Genomic DNA, 13,393 nt, shown 5'->3' with positions numbered 1-13,393 from the left:
TTTTATGGCCAACAACATTCGTATACAGGTGATGTACATACTGACATGCTCAGGAAAAATCTCTCCCAAATCTTATCTACTAAAATAGGTACCAAAATTCAATCAGAAGCAAAAAATAATTTTCCTACCACATATATTCATTTTAAAATGAAGTTTCAACTGCTAAACAGTTTTTTATTACAAAAACTCCCTAGTGGGAATAGAAATAACTTCAACAGCCAGTTAGGCCAGTTCTTTTTGATGTAAACTGAACAGCAGTTTTTAAAAGTGTAGTCAGTACAAGGTCTTTTTCCAGCACACTTACTTTGTAGCTTCATGTGTTTAAGGCAACACTGCTTCCATATTCCCAAATTGCTCAGGGCCACCCTTTTCCTTCATTTCTGCCATCAGTCAATACAGTGAACCAGACAATAAAACTGATAATATTTAAATATTAGCCTTCTTTGGATGGGTCAATTTTCATCTAGATCAGTTGCTCAATCCAGTTTACCAAACAGCTGCACATGTGCATGCTCACAAAAGGAGAGGTACAATAGGACAGAAGCAGGGGCAACTGATTGTTTCAGCCTCTAATGTCCGAATTGCTCAAATCACAGTATATTAATCTTATATCTACAAATACATTTCAGTATATATACTGGTTGGACTATCTGCTCTGACTAGCTGTACCAGCAACCTAAGGAACTTCCCTCTGACAAGCTTGGATCTTCTCACTGATCTGCAATGCTTCCAAAAGGCATTTTAAGAAGCATCAATAGTATCATTCCCACTGCAAATAGTGCCCATTTTAATAAAAAAAAAAAAATCATGCAGGGCTTTCCTTACCTTTTATTGAACTCCTCAAGTTCTGCTCTCAGTTTCCCTATTTCAATCTGTAATCTTGCCCTCTCTTTGGCTGTTTCATCCAGAACTCTTCGAGCATCAGCCAGTTCAGACTCATAGAGACTCTTGATTCCACTCACCTAAGGGGAAAAAAGTATCCAGATATGACACCATCTCAAAGACTATCAAAGAACTGAAACACAGCACCAGGTTTCACAAAGCTTTCTTTGAAAAAAAGGGTATATGACATGATTTCTGTTGTTTAAGAACATTCCCTATCAAACATTTGCAATTAATATACACCTACAATTAGACGTCATCTAGTCCCAAAGACAAGATTTAATTTTTATTCCCAGTGGAACACAACAAAACATACTATGTTTGAAGTGTGCAAGCCTTCCAAAGAGGTAAATTGAAGCAGATCGGTACACCCTACAATCGGATCTTATTTGCTCTTATTTCCAATACTGATGCTTTAGGAGATTTTTTTTTTTTTTAAAACAGTAATATCACTTAAAGGTAAGTGGTGATAGACTTGTTGAATACAGGTCCAAGGCCCAATTTGACTCTGCTGCTCTTGCACTATAAAGCTAAGAAGAATCTGAAACTAGATGAACTACAGAAACGTGAACTGCTTCCACTCCTGTTCTCTACATCAGATGATAAGGACCTACAGACTTCTCCCTGTCCCAACTCAATATATCACATAATCAGCTATTCAGACTGCAGCAAGGCACCTCAAAGTCTTCCACACCTTTTTTTTATTTGTAAGGTATAAAAGACAGATAAAGTGTCAAGACCATATAAGATTCAGAAACAGGTTTTGAACAGAAGCAAAAATTCAGAAACAGAGCAATCAGGAAGTGAGAAGAGCCAAAAGCAGAATGTACCAACTTTAGGAAGAGAAATTTCATAACAAAGCATAAAATGTAGAAACAAGAAAGCAAACTGCTATTCCTAGGAGTGCCTATTTCAACATCAGAGCAGCACCAAAGACAGACTCAACCATCTGATCGTCAAATAGACTGATTAAATGCAGTCAGGATATAATTAAGATCCTGATAGACTATATTCTCATAAAACTTCTGAAATTAACTAAAACATGACAGTATGAGGGCTGAGAAGCCTTAGTTGACAAGCATACCACATACCAGAAATGAGTTGGCTGTCTATACATCCATGCTATCTTACTTCTTTTAAGAAATTAATTCTTTCAAGCTTTATTCAGCTTAGGTTTTGGTTTGGGGTTTGTTTGGGTTTTTTCCTTCTCCATAGTGATAGCCATAGGTTGTTTAGGGCACAAGCCAATACAACTCTGTATTATCAGTTACAAAACTTAGGAAGTTCTACAAAGCAGTGTACCATGACTATGCTAAACTCATTCATACCACACTCTACAACGCCAAGAAGAAACTGGAGATTTTAAGGCTGTAAAGCCTTTCATTATGGATGACCCTTGAGTGAAAATACAGTATTTGCAAATTGCAATACAAAATACAATCGCCCAAAGGCCAAGCACTGATTCTGCACCATCAGGTATTGCACCTACAATGCTCCTTCTCTAATGGCAGCCCTTCTTTAGACCATCTGCCCTTCAACTCTGACATGTGCCAAAATCCTTGCCCTAGGACATCTACCAGGAACTTGGGGCTGTATTGGTATAGGTTCAGAGACACACACTAAATCACAGTGCAGGACACAAGGACAAATCTCTTCCCAGTACTCCAGGGCATAAACTGGAATTGCATATTGAGGTACAAAGGAAGAAAGCCTTTTCCCCTAGGTTTTTGTGAATACTGTCAAAGAGGTGTTACTGTGTGATACTTACAGTAAATTATTTACACTTTTGAGGCATAACCAACAATACAGAGCTTAACAACACCGAAACAACAATAGTCTCAACAGAGACTAAACACTTAATGCAATTGCTGTGTAGAGAATATGGCTAGATGGAGCCAAAATTTGCATGATGAAAGCAGTTTCAGAACCTGTTGGTAAAGAGAACCAGAGACTACTTAATTAGAAAGGACTGATTCATTCACAGCATAACCGGTTGTGGTAGCTGAGTACATGTTTTTCTCCTGCAGCATGTTAACCTCTTCTCTACTCCTATTCCAGTAACAAGCATGAGAAGGAAACACACAGGTCCAATTCACAGTCCAAAGTGTTAGTCAAAAAAGCCACTTTCACTAGAATTTTAAGCTAATGCACTGAGCAGACAGAAATAACTGAGACATAAGGACACATTGCAGCTTCCAGCACAGGGAGGCAGCAGACAGCTGGGAGCAGCAACACCTTCAATCACTGCAAAACACACCCCACACACCACACCCAAAAAAACAAACCCTCGCCAGAACTCTAACAAAAGGATGCAAAAAGAATATGGATTCATGACAACATTGATAAAAGTTTTAAATTATCAAACTGAACTGGAGGACAGTTCAAGATGGTCTTTCTAGATCATAAAAAATAGCACCTTTTTTATTTTCAGCACTGGTCAAGCTGAGGAGAACCAAACACAGCAGCAGGCTCAAAGGAAAGTAAGTAGTGCCAGCTTAGCTGAACTAGCCAGGTATTATGTACTTGACTACACTTCTAGCCCAAGACATTTATTCACTGAAAGCACCTTCTACCCCAGCACTGAAATTCTGTATTTTTGTTCCCTGAAATTGTCACTCCTCAAACTCTGTTCTGGTGGAAGGAACTTAACTTAGAGTCTGACTGTATGAAAGTCTCCAGAGAAGTATGATCCCAAAAGTGACTCTTTTTAGCATACACCTATGATTTTGCTTTGTTTTGACTCTGCAGACACTCTTCTGCCCACTCCCTTTTTTAAACCACTTTACATTTGCTACTCAGTTTGGTCTCTAGTACAGTGACACTTCCAGACATTCTTAAAAAGGTGCTGTTAAACCAAAGCAGGACCTCCTAGGACAAGCCTCACATGCCCCTTCTGGACGGGGACACACGGACACACAAAAAGTCAATAGGAACAACAGCCAGCATCCACAGCAACAAGAGAAGGACTTTGAATAAATGCATCTGGCAACTGTGAAGCCCATTCCTGGTTCTTTGGCTGATCAAATCTCTGAGCAGAGTGCCACCAGACAGTGTGTACCTGTCCTTGAACACTTCCATCTTCTCTTGCATCCAGTATTCTTTGGAAGACATGGTCAGACAGGTTTTGCCATCTTCTACCTGTAGAATCTATCAATTCAAATTCCTTCCTTCATTTGTTGTTCCTCATCATTTTGTTTGGGTTACCACAACTGATTGTCTCCTGCTCCCCACATCTGAGAAAGATACAAACTCATCCTTGAAGCCTATGCCAATCCTTCCAGCATAAGCTGGAAGCAGCTTATGGAACAGCAGCTGGCAGCAAATGCTGAAGGGAGAAAGTACAGAGAATGAGCCAAACACACTGATTCAACACTTAAACTCCCAGCTTCTAAAAGCTGAAGAAAAAAAATCTGAGCCAAAAATTGCTTCCAGGCACCAAAAACCAGCAGTCACCAAATACTGTTAATTTGTCTAATCCTTTTGTAAATCTGTTTAGCTTTCGGTTTCCACAACAGAGAGCATCATGCAAGGACAACTGGTGGATTAAGACCTACTGCTTGATAATTTCGTTTTATGCCTTTAGATTGTGTTGTAAGAAATGCTGAATATTTGCTTCATAGACAGAGCTCTTTGTTTGGACTTGTGACTTAGAGACCTCAGGTATCTTATCTCTTTTCCAGATTTGCTCCTGGTCACAAGTTGTTCTGCTGCTCTGCTCATCTTTGTCACCTTTTACTTACACACTTTTTCCAGGCTCTAGATTTTTTAAAATAGGTTAAGAGAAATGCAAGCATCATTCAGAACAACACTGATTTACACAGTGATTACTGACCACCAGCTACAAAGGAAAACAGGGACATTACAGGAGATCAGAGAGCCAGAAATACAGTAATTCTAACAGGTTTCATTTAGCCCAAATTGTGGTCCAGAAGGTGATACCTGAGCTATATTTTCATACACTAGTAGTGAGTGCCGTGGAGTGGCTAATCCAGGAAGCCACAAGAGAGAACGGAACTCTTCACCTGGTTCTCAGGAGCACATAGAAGATTTGCCAAGATACTGTCAAGAACATCAGTTGACTTGGTTTCAGCATCCTTGCAGACGCAAGAGAAGGCCAAAAAAAAAAAAAAAATATATCAATGACTGCTGCAATTGTTTCAGCATGGCAACTGGGGAGTACCGAGGTATTTGTTAAAACAAATTTTAAAAAGAATAAAATCTTTCTAGAAAGCAAGATATTGTATAAAGACACCATTGTAAACTAAAGAGATCACATATACAAAATATTTTAAGATGACCAAAACGAGGATGAGACATAGTAAAGCATTGTTCAAAAGGCTGAGGTCATACACAGACAAGAAAAATGAATTGATCGTGACTTCTGTTAATCACAATACAGCATGGCAAGCCAAAAAACGAAGTTTGAAGAACAACTCATGAATGGTGTAGAAAGCAATTATCTTGCTCTGCTCATGAAAAAGGCACGAGGCATACATGAGAGTCTATGGCCCCAAGCTGACCAGTTTATGTAGAACCACCACCTAAAAAAACCGCAGTGAGAACATACCTTTTGGTTTGTTTTGTTGTTTGGGGTTTTTTGTTTTGTTTTTTACACTTACAGTTGCACTAGAGGATTCTTAAGCATCAGTGGAATAGCACTGCATAGAACAGAACAAAACAAGCAGTAACAAGCTATCACTTTCTAAATGAAAGTATGAACAGCTTTCTAAAGCCCACTTTTTGAACTAAATCATCAAGTTATTTAAGCTCTCATTTAGAGTCCACTTTGTACTAGAGAATTAGAAGATGGCTCATGCCATCCAATTTTCTAAAACAGGAACTACCTGTCTCTAAACTCTGAAGTTCATGGCAGTACAGCAGACATTAACCCGAAGAACAGAATTACAGGGCCCACGAGTAGGAGTCATACTGAGGAAGAATCAAAAGGACTTGTGCAAAATAAAAGTTTCACAATCTACTGGACTTGCTCAGTCAACCAGGGAGGAGGTATTCAAGACAATTCTACTAAACACAGACAAGTAGTAGTGGATACTTGTATAAGCACAACAAAGTGGAGAAAACAGTCACACAGTATGGCTTTTTTTAAAGGAAAGCAGCAGACAAGTGAACAAGCACATGAACAAGGGTTTGAAAAGTCAACATGCATTCAGAAAGGGGATATTGAGCTAAGCCAGTCTGCCTGGACTCCCAAAAGGCTTGAACAATATCCCCCACCAAAGGGTCCTACAGAGGCCACGCAGAGTCCAAGCAGGCACGGAGAAGAAAAAAAAGACGCAGAGACATCACCTGAACTGAGTTCACCAGAACTGAGGTGAGGTTAATTGGACTGTAGCTCCCTGGATCTTCCTTCTTGACCCCCCTGAAGACAGGCATGACATTAGCTTTCTTCCAATCTTCAGGAACCTCTCCTAATCATCATGATCTTTCAAAGATAACAGAGTAGCCTCACAATTATGTCAGCCAGTTCCCTTCGCACTAATGGGTGCAACCCATCAGGTCCCATGGACTTATGTCCAGTTTGTTTAGATGTTCCTTATCCTGATCCTCCTCTACCAAGAGGAAGTCTTCCTTGCACCAGACTTTCCCTCTGGTCTCAGGGGCCTGGGATTCCTGAAGGCTGGTCAAACCACAAGAAGGCATAGAGCACATCAGCTTTCCTGAGTTCAGTCAGGACCTCCTTGCTCATCCATACAGGTTTCCTGCCACCTTTGCTCCATTTCCTGATCGTTGGGATGGACCAGTCTTCAGCTTGGAAGAGGTTATCCTTGAATATCAATGCAACGCTCATGGACCCCTTTTTTCTCCAGGGCTGTAACCCATGGGATTCTTCCAAGCAGAACCCTGAAGAGGCTAAAGTCTACTCTCCTGATATTCAGGGTTGTGGTCCTGCTTATACGTACATAGCAGACATACCACAATGTCACCCATCTTGGTCTGCCCACTAATCCTGACCAAGCTCTCAGCTAGCTCATAATCTGTCCTCAGGCAGAGCTGCAGGCATTCCCACTGCTCTCTCACATAAAGGGCAACTCCCCCTCCTCACCTTCCTGAAAAGCCTGTATCCATCTGTCATAGCACTCTAGACACGAGAGCTATCTCTCCTCCCAATGAGGTCATAGTTCTGTAACTGCTCACGGACTTTTCATTCCCCCATTTGTTCCCCATGCTGCACACATTAGTGTTGCAGGCCCTTCAGAGATGATTCCCCAGAAAGGGCAGAAGAGCTTCCCCACAACACTGTTCTGTAGACATTCCTTCTTTACATGCTTGGGGTGTTTCCATTTCATCCTTTTTCTGTTCCCATAATCCCAGGCTTTTGCTTGCTTACCCCATCCACTACTTCCTCACCTGATCTTTCTCAAAAGGAATCTCTCCCTCCCCCATCATTCCCAGTTTAAAGTTGTTCTTAGCAGGTTGACCAGCTCTGTTGTCAAAGATACATTTGCCCTACTTATTCAGGTGGATCCTGTCTCTTTAAAGCAGTTGTCAATCCTCCCCAGATGACAGGTTAGGCCAGCAAATGGGTCCCTCCACTCTGAAAAATGTAGCCCCCCCATCTGAAGGTGATGGAAGAAATAAAGCTAAAACCTCAAAACAGAGTTCAGCAGGAATCAGAAGACAGGCTGCAGCCTGATCCACATCAACATGCACCCAAGCCTAACTCTTCCTGCACAGAGGCCAAGTTGAACACCCTATGAACTGCACTACAAATGTGCTTTCAGTTTTTTCCTCTTTTGCTGGCAAAAGAGCCTGCGAGTTTTTAACTGGGCAACACAGGGGACAAGAACTAGAGCATGTGGAGAACAAGAAAACAGAGTTGTTTCCATAGCACAGTCTGGAAGGCAGGACTGCTGAATGCTCTTTAACCTACCAACTTCTGCTGGGAGCACTCAAAGCTCACTGTGCAGTGGTTCAAGGATAGACGAACACAGACCCTCTGATAGCAATCACTTGAGTGAAGCTGCAAGACATCACTTAATGGAGACACAGAGAACATGCCAAGAAGGCAAGAAGCATGCCCCATCCAACCACAAGGACAAATTTGGTGATGAAACGTTAATCTCAATATGCATTAATATGCAAAACGTAAGTGTATTCCCACGAGGTATGGCTCAATATGTTCTTATACACCCAGTTATGGATTAACAAAGGACTGCCAGTCAACTATGGCTCAGACTTACCAAGAATATCAATCAAGCTCTCAAGAACAACGAAGATGTGTGTTGCGTATCACCACCATCACCTCCCAGATGATATCTATAGTGCCAGAAGACCATTTAACTCCATGTCCTGGACACTACAACTCTTGAGTGACCCACCATCCACAGCAGCATCTGAACATGTATTTTGCAGGTGGCAACTAGGCAACACCAGACCCCAATATCCTGGTCACAACAGTAGCTCTGGTTACTACATATGGTGCATGTGAAGGGCATGGTAGCCACAGTACTGGCAGATAAATGGAGACCAGGTGAGACCACAGTGAATGTTCTGATGGCTGTGACATACAAGACTGCAGCCACCTGTAATCACACCCACTGAGCTGGGAAGACATAGGTGAAGAGGGAACCCACTGTAGATACTGCTTTTGTCACAAGGGAAATTGCTGTTAGTAGCTGAGGCTCTCAGGGATGTTCTCTTTTTCTCCCTACTTCTCCTTTCTGTGGGAGAGAACAGCAGGATGTCCTCAGAACAGTGTAGTAACCCCTCTCATGCACATCATGAGAGGCTGCAATCATAAGCACCGCAGGGGAGGGCAGAGAGTTAGTAGAAAGGGAATTGAGGAGAGCTCTAGAACTCTCTTCCTCTTAGCCCTTCCAGTATTCCCCTTCCCAGCCTCACAAATTAGGTTACTGTAACAGTGACCCCAACACAGGGAGAACAGCATTAGTCATATACTAGGGAGGTAGAAAAACAAGGGGATGAGCTAAATTTCTCTTCTGTCACAAGCTAAGCTACACAAGGGGACTCATGCAAGAGAGCAAACAGAGAAAGAATGAGGACAATTATAGGTTCCCCCAGCTACAAAGGCAAAATATTTTTTTTGTATATAGTAAGCCCACAGACAAATACATTTTAATTTATCTAGAGGCCTATACTGCATACAAGTAGAGACAGAACAGCATTGGACAGGGTTAGGAAAAGCAGGGGGAAAGGGCTATCATTAGTAGAGGGCTAGAGATGAATCTCAACTTCTGCAAAGTTCCTTTTTCTACTGTTAAGAGGTGGCAGCCCTGTGTTCCTCAAAAAGAGCAACAGGAGTTATTTTGTTCCAACGCCACGATGCAGCCGTCGTCTGTAAAACTAAGGAGATTGCCCAACAGAGGAGGGCAAAGAGGCTGCTTTCTTCCATCTTCTGCAGATTGGTGATTAAAGCAACAAGGGAAAAGAACATCCTGATGAGCTGATAATTAAAGAGCCTCTAGCAGAGCAGTGACTATGGTCCTTGCCTAAACAGCATCAGCAGAACTTCTCTCATCTAGAAGATATTCCCCTAAACCTGAGCTTTGAGAACAAGACCAGAAACACCAACCCTTTGGTCCCATGCACACAGGGGTGGGGGAAGAGATGTTATTAATGGTCTCACCCATGGTCACTGTGGGACACTGGAGTGGCAAGCAAGGGACAAACATCTCTCTCATGATACCATGCTCTTGGCTGCTGCTTGTCATAGCAATCCTCAGCCTCCCATTTGCCTTGGATTATGGGCCCATCACCTGGTCTCAAGGCAAAAGTCCCAGGTGTTAACGTAGAGCTCACCATGAGCAGTCAACTCTTGCTTGCCATCCCACAACATGCATCATTCCATCTACCACAGCAGCAGATGATATTCCCTGCTACTACCAGAGATAAGCCAAAAATATTAGAATATTTAGACAGCTTACAAAAATCAGTCAAATTTACACACAGTTGAGGACAGCCATGGGGAATTTTCATCTTGAACACCCTGGGAAAAGAAAATAGTCTATTTTAAGCAGGTAGAGCTAATATAAGGATATAATGATGTACCCAGAACAGCATGCCAATATCACTGGGCTACGGTGAACTGTGCTTCTACACAGAAGTTAGAATTGCTTTGGGTATTGTTTGGTTTTTTGAGGGGTTTGGAGGGTTTATTTTTAATATCTTATTTCATGCTGAGCCTAATCATTTTTTGAACATGAATTCTAACAATGTAACAAGAAAACTGAATTGTCAGCAGAAAATTTGGTTTACTAGATTGATCCTGAAAGTGAAAGGACAGGATTCTCCCATTCTGGCAAACCCAAATTCTGACAGCCATCTGAAGTTTTACTGCTCCCACAGTCCTAAACTACTGCACACTATCCTGCATCAAAGCAGTAAGACTACAAAGTCTCCTTTTCTGGACATATGTAAAGAATAAATATGCTGTTCTGAAGGGACGGCAGAAGCATTTAATAAACATGGTCCAGAGACCAGCTAAAGTATCTTAAATTGTCTCTGATGTGTCAAAGAAGAGCTTGAGGAATTCTGACAAAGTTTGTTAGAGTATGTCTAAGACTTACAAGGTTTTTTTGAAGTCTGGAGGAAAAGTGAGGGAAAGCTCAAGGGCAAAGTAAGCAAAGTATTTGTATCAAAATCCTCAAGTTTATTTTCTGATTATTCAGAATATCAGAAGTATTTTTCCAGAACTGATAACACACAGAACTGCTATTAAGAGTTGGTTTATGTTCATATTAAAAAAATATAATGGTATTATACCTGTTTTCTGCTTCTCCTGTGCTTACTCATTATATGTGTACTGTCAATAGAATTATGTTCTGCCTCCTACATTTAAAATGCATACTCCTTCTAGCTGCCAGCAATCTACAACTCAGAACCTCCCTGAACCAGACATAGTTACTTTGTTTATAGCATGGTTCTACACAGGACAAGTGATATAGGCATGTTTTACATTTAGAAATATCTAGTTATTTTGAAAACATGGAAGTGATCATATATCATTACATGGTAACAAAGGGACTTTAAAGGTACTTCAATCCTGGGTGTACACTAATTGCAGGTAGGCCAACCACTCCCAAAACAAGACACTACCATATCTGGTCTGCTTAAACTAAATTAATTCAAACCTTCCTCCCACCATCCCTAGCATCATCAAACCAGACCCTTAAAGGGGAATTAAAAAAAGCGCCAACAAGCCTACACAGTGGCACAGAAATCGATTGCATCACACAAGTTACAGTAAAGGCTGTTACCTACAGGTTTTCCACACAAATTTAATTTCATCTCAGAGGTGGGACACCTCATCTTGCAGACTGCCTCCAAGAGATGGAGTAGAGGGGATTTGGGCTGGTATAGGATGGGTGGGACTGTCCCCAGCTGTGTCACTGACTACACCCTTCCTCCACAAGGGAAGTAGAGTCCTGGGGGAAAGCAGATACAACAGAAAAAGGAAGAGCAAAACGTGGCTTAGGAAAAAGGATCAGCCAGTTTTGCCTCCAAGACCACAGGAAGCAGATCGGAGTAGTTCACGCTACAAGGATTTGATTCCTGGCATTTACAGAGACTAGGAAAGATTTTCTCCGGTGAGAAGCAAAGTTAGTCAAAACCTTTTCAAATTTTTCATCTCATCGCATCAACCGTCAGGATAGGGGCAGTAAAGTAACGTTCAGGTTGCTACAATTCACAGGACGCATGTGCTCAGCATGGGGTCCAGTACACCAAGAAGGCTCAGCCTGCACGAGGAACAGACTACAAACTACAGCAAAGAACCAGCCCACAGCGGCCGAGACCTGCACGAAGACCCAGAGGACCCCGAGAACGGTATTCAGTGCCGCAAGCCCCCCGGGGCCGAAACACACCGGGGAGTGTGCGACTGCGCCCGCCACGCGACCGCGGGAGCGGCGCCGCACTCGCCCCGCCACCCGGAGCCGCTTCCCGGCCCGCTCCCGCCACCGGCGCCCTTCCAGGTGTCCGATTTTTCACTCGGTGACGACCCCGGCCTGAGCCACCTTGAACGTGTCACCAACAGCCCACCACCGCGGCCAGAGAGACCCTAACAGCCCCCCGAGGGGCCACACAGGCAGGCGCTGGATCTCCACAGTCCCCCTCCAGCCCGCCCGAAGCTCCGCCCTGCCCCCGCAGCTCTCGCCCTCAGCCCAACTGCCAGGCACGGCCAGAACCCACCGCCCCGGGGCGACCTTCGCCCCGAGGCCGGAGCTAGGCGGGAACGGCGCGGCGGGCCGCACATGGCGCCGCCGAGCCCAGGGCCGCCACAGTGCACCCCACGCCGGGCGGAGGCGCTGCACGGGAACAGTTCGGCCGAGCCCCTGGGCCGCGGACCCCCTCCTCGGGACGGAGCGGGGGAAATGCCTCCCACGGGCCGCCGCCGCTCGCCCGCCCGCCCCGGAGACCCGGGCGAGGGCCAGCAGGTCGCCCCGGGCCGTACCTCCCGGGTGGTGACCTCCTCCTTCTCGGAGATCTTCAGCAGCAGCCGGTCATTCTCCAGCTCCAGCGCGCGCACACGGTCGATATAAACGGCCAGGCGGTCATTGAGCTGCCGCAGCTCCTCCTTCTCCTGCATGCGGGAGATGCGAGTCGGCGACAGCGGGGTCCCGCCGGGGGTGCCACGGCTCGGGGTGCCTGACATGGCGCTCAATTCGCAGGCAGCGGGCTCATTCAATCCAGCCGCACCGGGGGAGGAGGGAGCGGTAAAATGGCGGGCATCACCTCCCCTGCCGCAGGGCCGCCTGGGAAATGAAGTCTCGGCGCCAAGATCGCCGCGCCGCAGGGCACGCTGGGAGGCGCAGTCCCGGCCGCCCGCCCGCCCGCCATTTTGTGGGCTCCCCGACGCCTGGCGGGCCCGAGTCTGCTCCTCATCCAAAAGCGTAGCTTGTGCCGCGTATTAAAATACAAAATTAGGCTGTTGTGAGTGTCAGCGCAGGAAGCCGATCTTGAAAGATCGTAATAAAACCCGGAGGGACCAGAGCTACCCACCAGGATTGTTCCTCACACACTCCTCACCTGTCAGCAGTCCCGCTGGCAGCCAGAGCCACCACTCAGGTGTTGGTGGGTGCGGATTCCCCCGCGGGTCCCAGCCCACAGCACGCCCCCCACCCTTCCAGAGCGCAAGGCTGGCCATAAGCCCCGGGCTCACCAAACTCACCTGACCCACCGGCCACCCTGGTCTCACCAAACCTACTAAACCACCAGCCACCATCGTACCCCAGCAGAGGCATGCTGACTAGAAGGGATGCCATGGTGGTCACAGTTTTATTGAAACTTGTGTAGCATTTCTCCTACAGGATATATTTTCACATTAGTTATCTACAACATTGTTATATAACCCTGGTCTGAGCTGTTTGTGAATTTGCCGTTCTTTGCTGTTAGCACTGAAGTTTTATAGGCCAGGGACCTGCTGTTTGCTTAAATTGGGGGTGGAGAGTCTCAGAAAAAATGTCAATCGGCCATTTCCATGGGTGAATTTTTAGGAGTGCTGTTTTGTAGATTTTACAAATTTCTTCTGAAG

At 44.6% G+C, this 13,393-nt stretch overlaps 1 protein-coding gene and 1 long non-coding RNA gene across 2 annotated transcripts in view; one reads left to right on the top strand and one right to left on the bottom strand.

The window, feature by feature from the left end:
- LMNB2 (lamin B2) overlaps positions 1–12,601 on the bottom strand; it is a 40,322-nt gene extending 27,721 nt beyond the window's left edge. Inside the window, exons 1-2 of the mRNA XM_075077804.1 lie at positions 12,314–12,601; positions 826–962 (exon numbers count right to left, since the gene is read on the bottom strand). Coding sequence (XP_074933905.1) covers positions 826–962; positions 12,314–12,514 — 338 coding nt within the window. The 5' untranslated portion in view covers positions 12,515–12,601. The remainder of the gene's footprint in view (positions 1–825; positions 963–12,313) is intronic.
- Positions 1–13,393, top strand: part of LOC142049855 (uncharacterized) — a 704,768-nt gene that overhangs the window by 583,684 nt on the left and 107,691 nt on the right. The window lies entirely within an intron of this gene.

The sequence above is a fragment of the Phalacrocorax aristotelis genome, chromosome W (genome assembly GCF_949628215.1).
Source record: "Phalacrocorax aristotelis chromosome W, bGulAri2.1, whole genome shotgun sequence".
Classification (NCBI taxonomy): Eukaryota; Metazoa; Chordata; class Aves; order Suliformes; family Phalacrocoracidae; genus Phalacrocorax; species Phalacrocorax aristotelis.
This window is presented reverse-complemented; position numbering and strand designations above follow the sequence as displayed.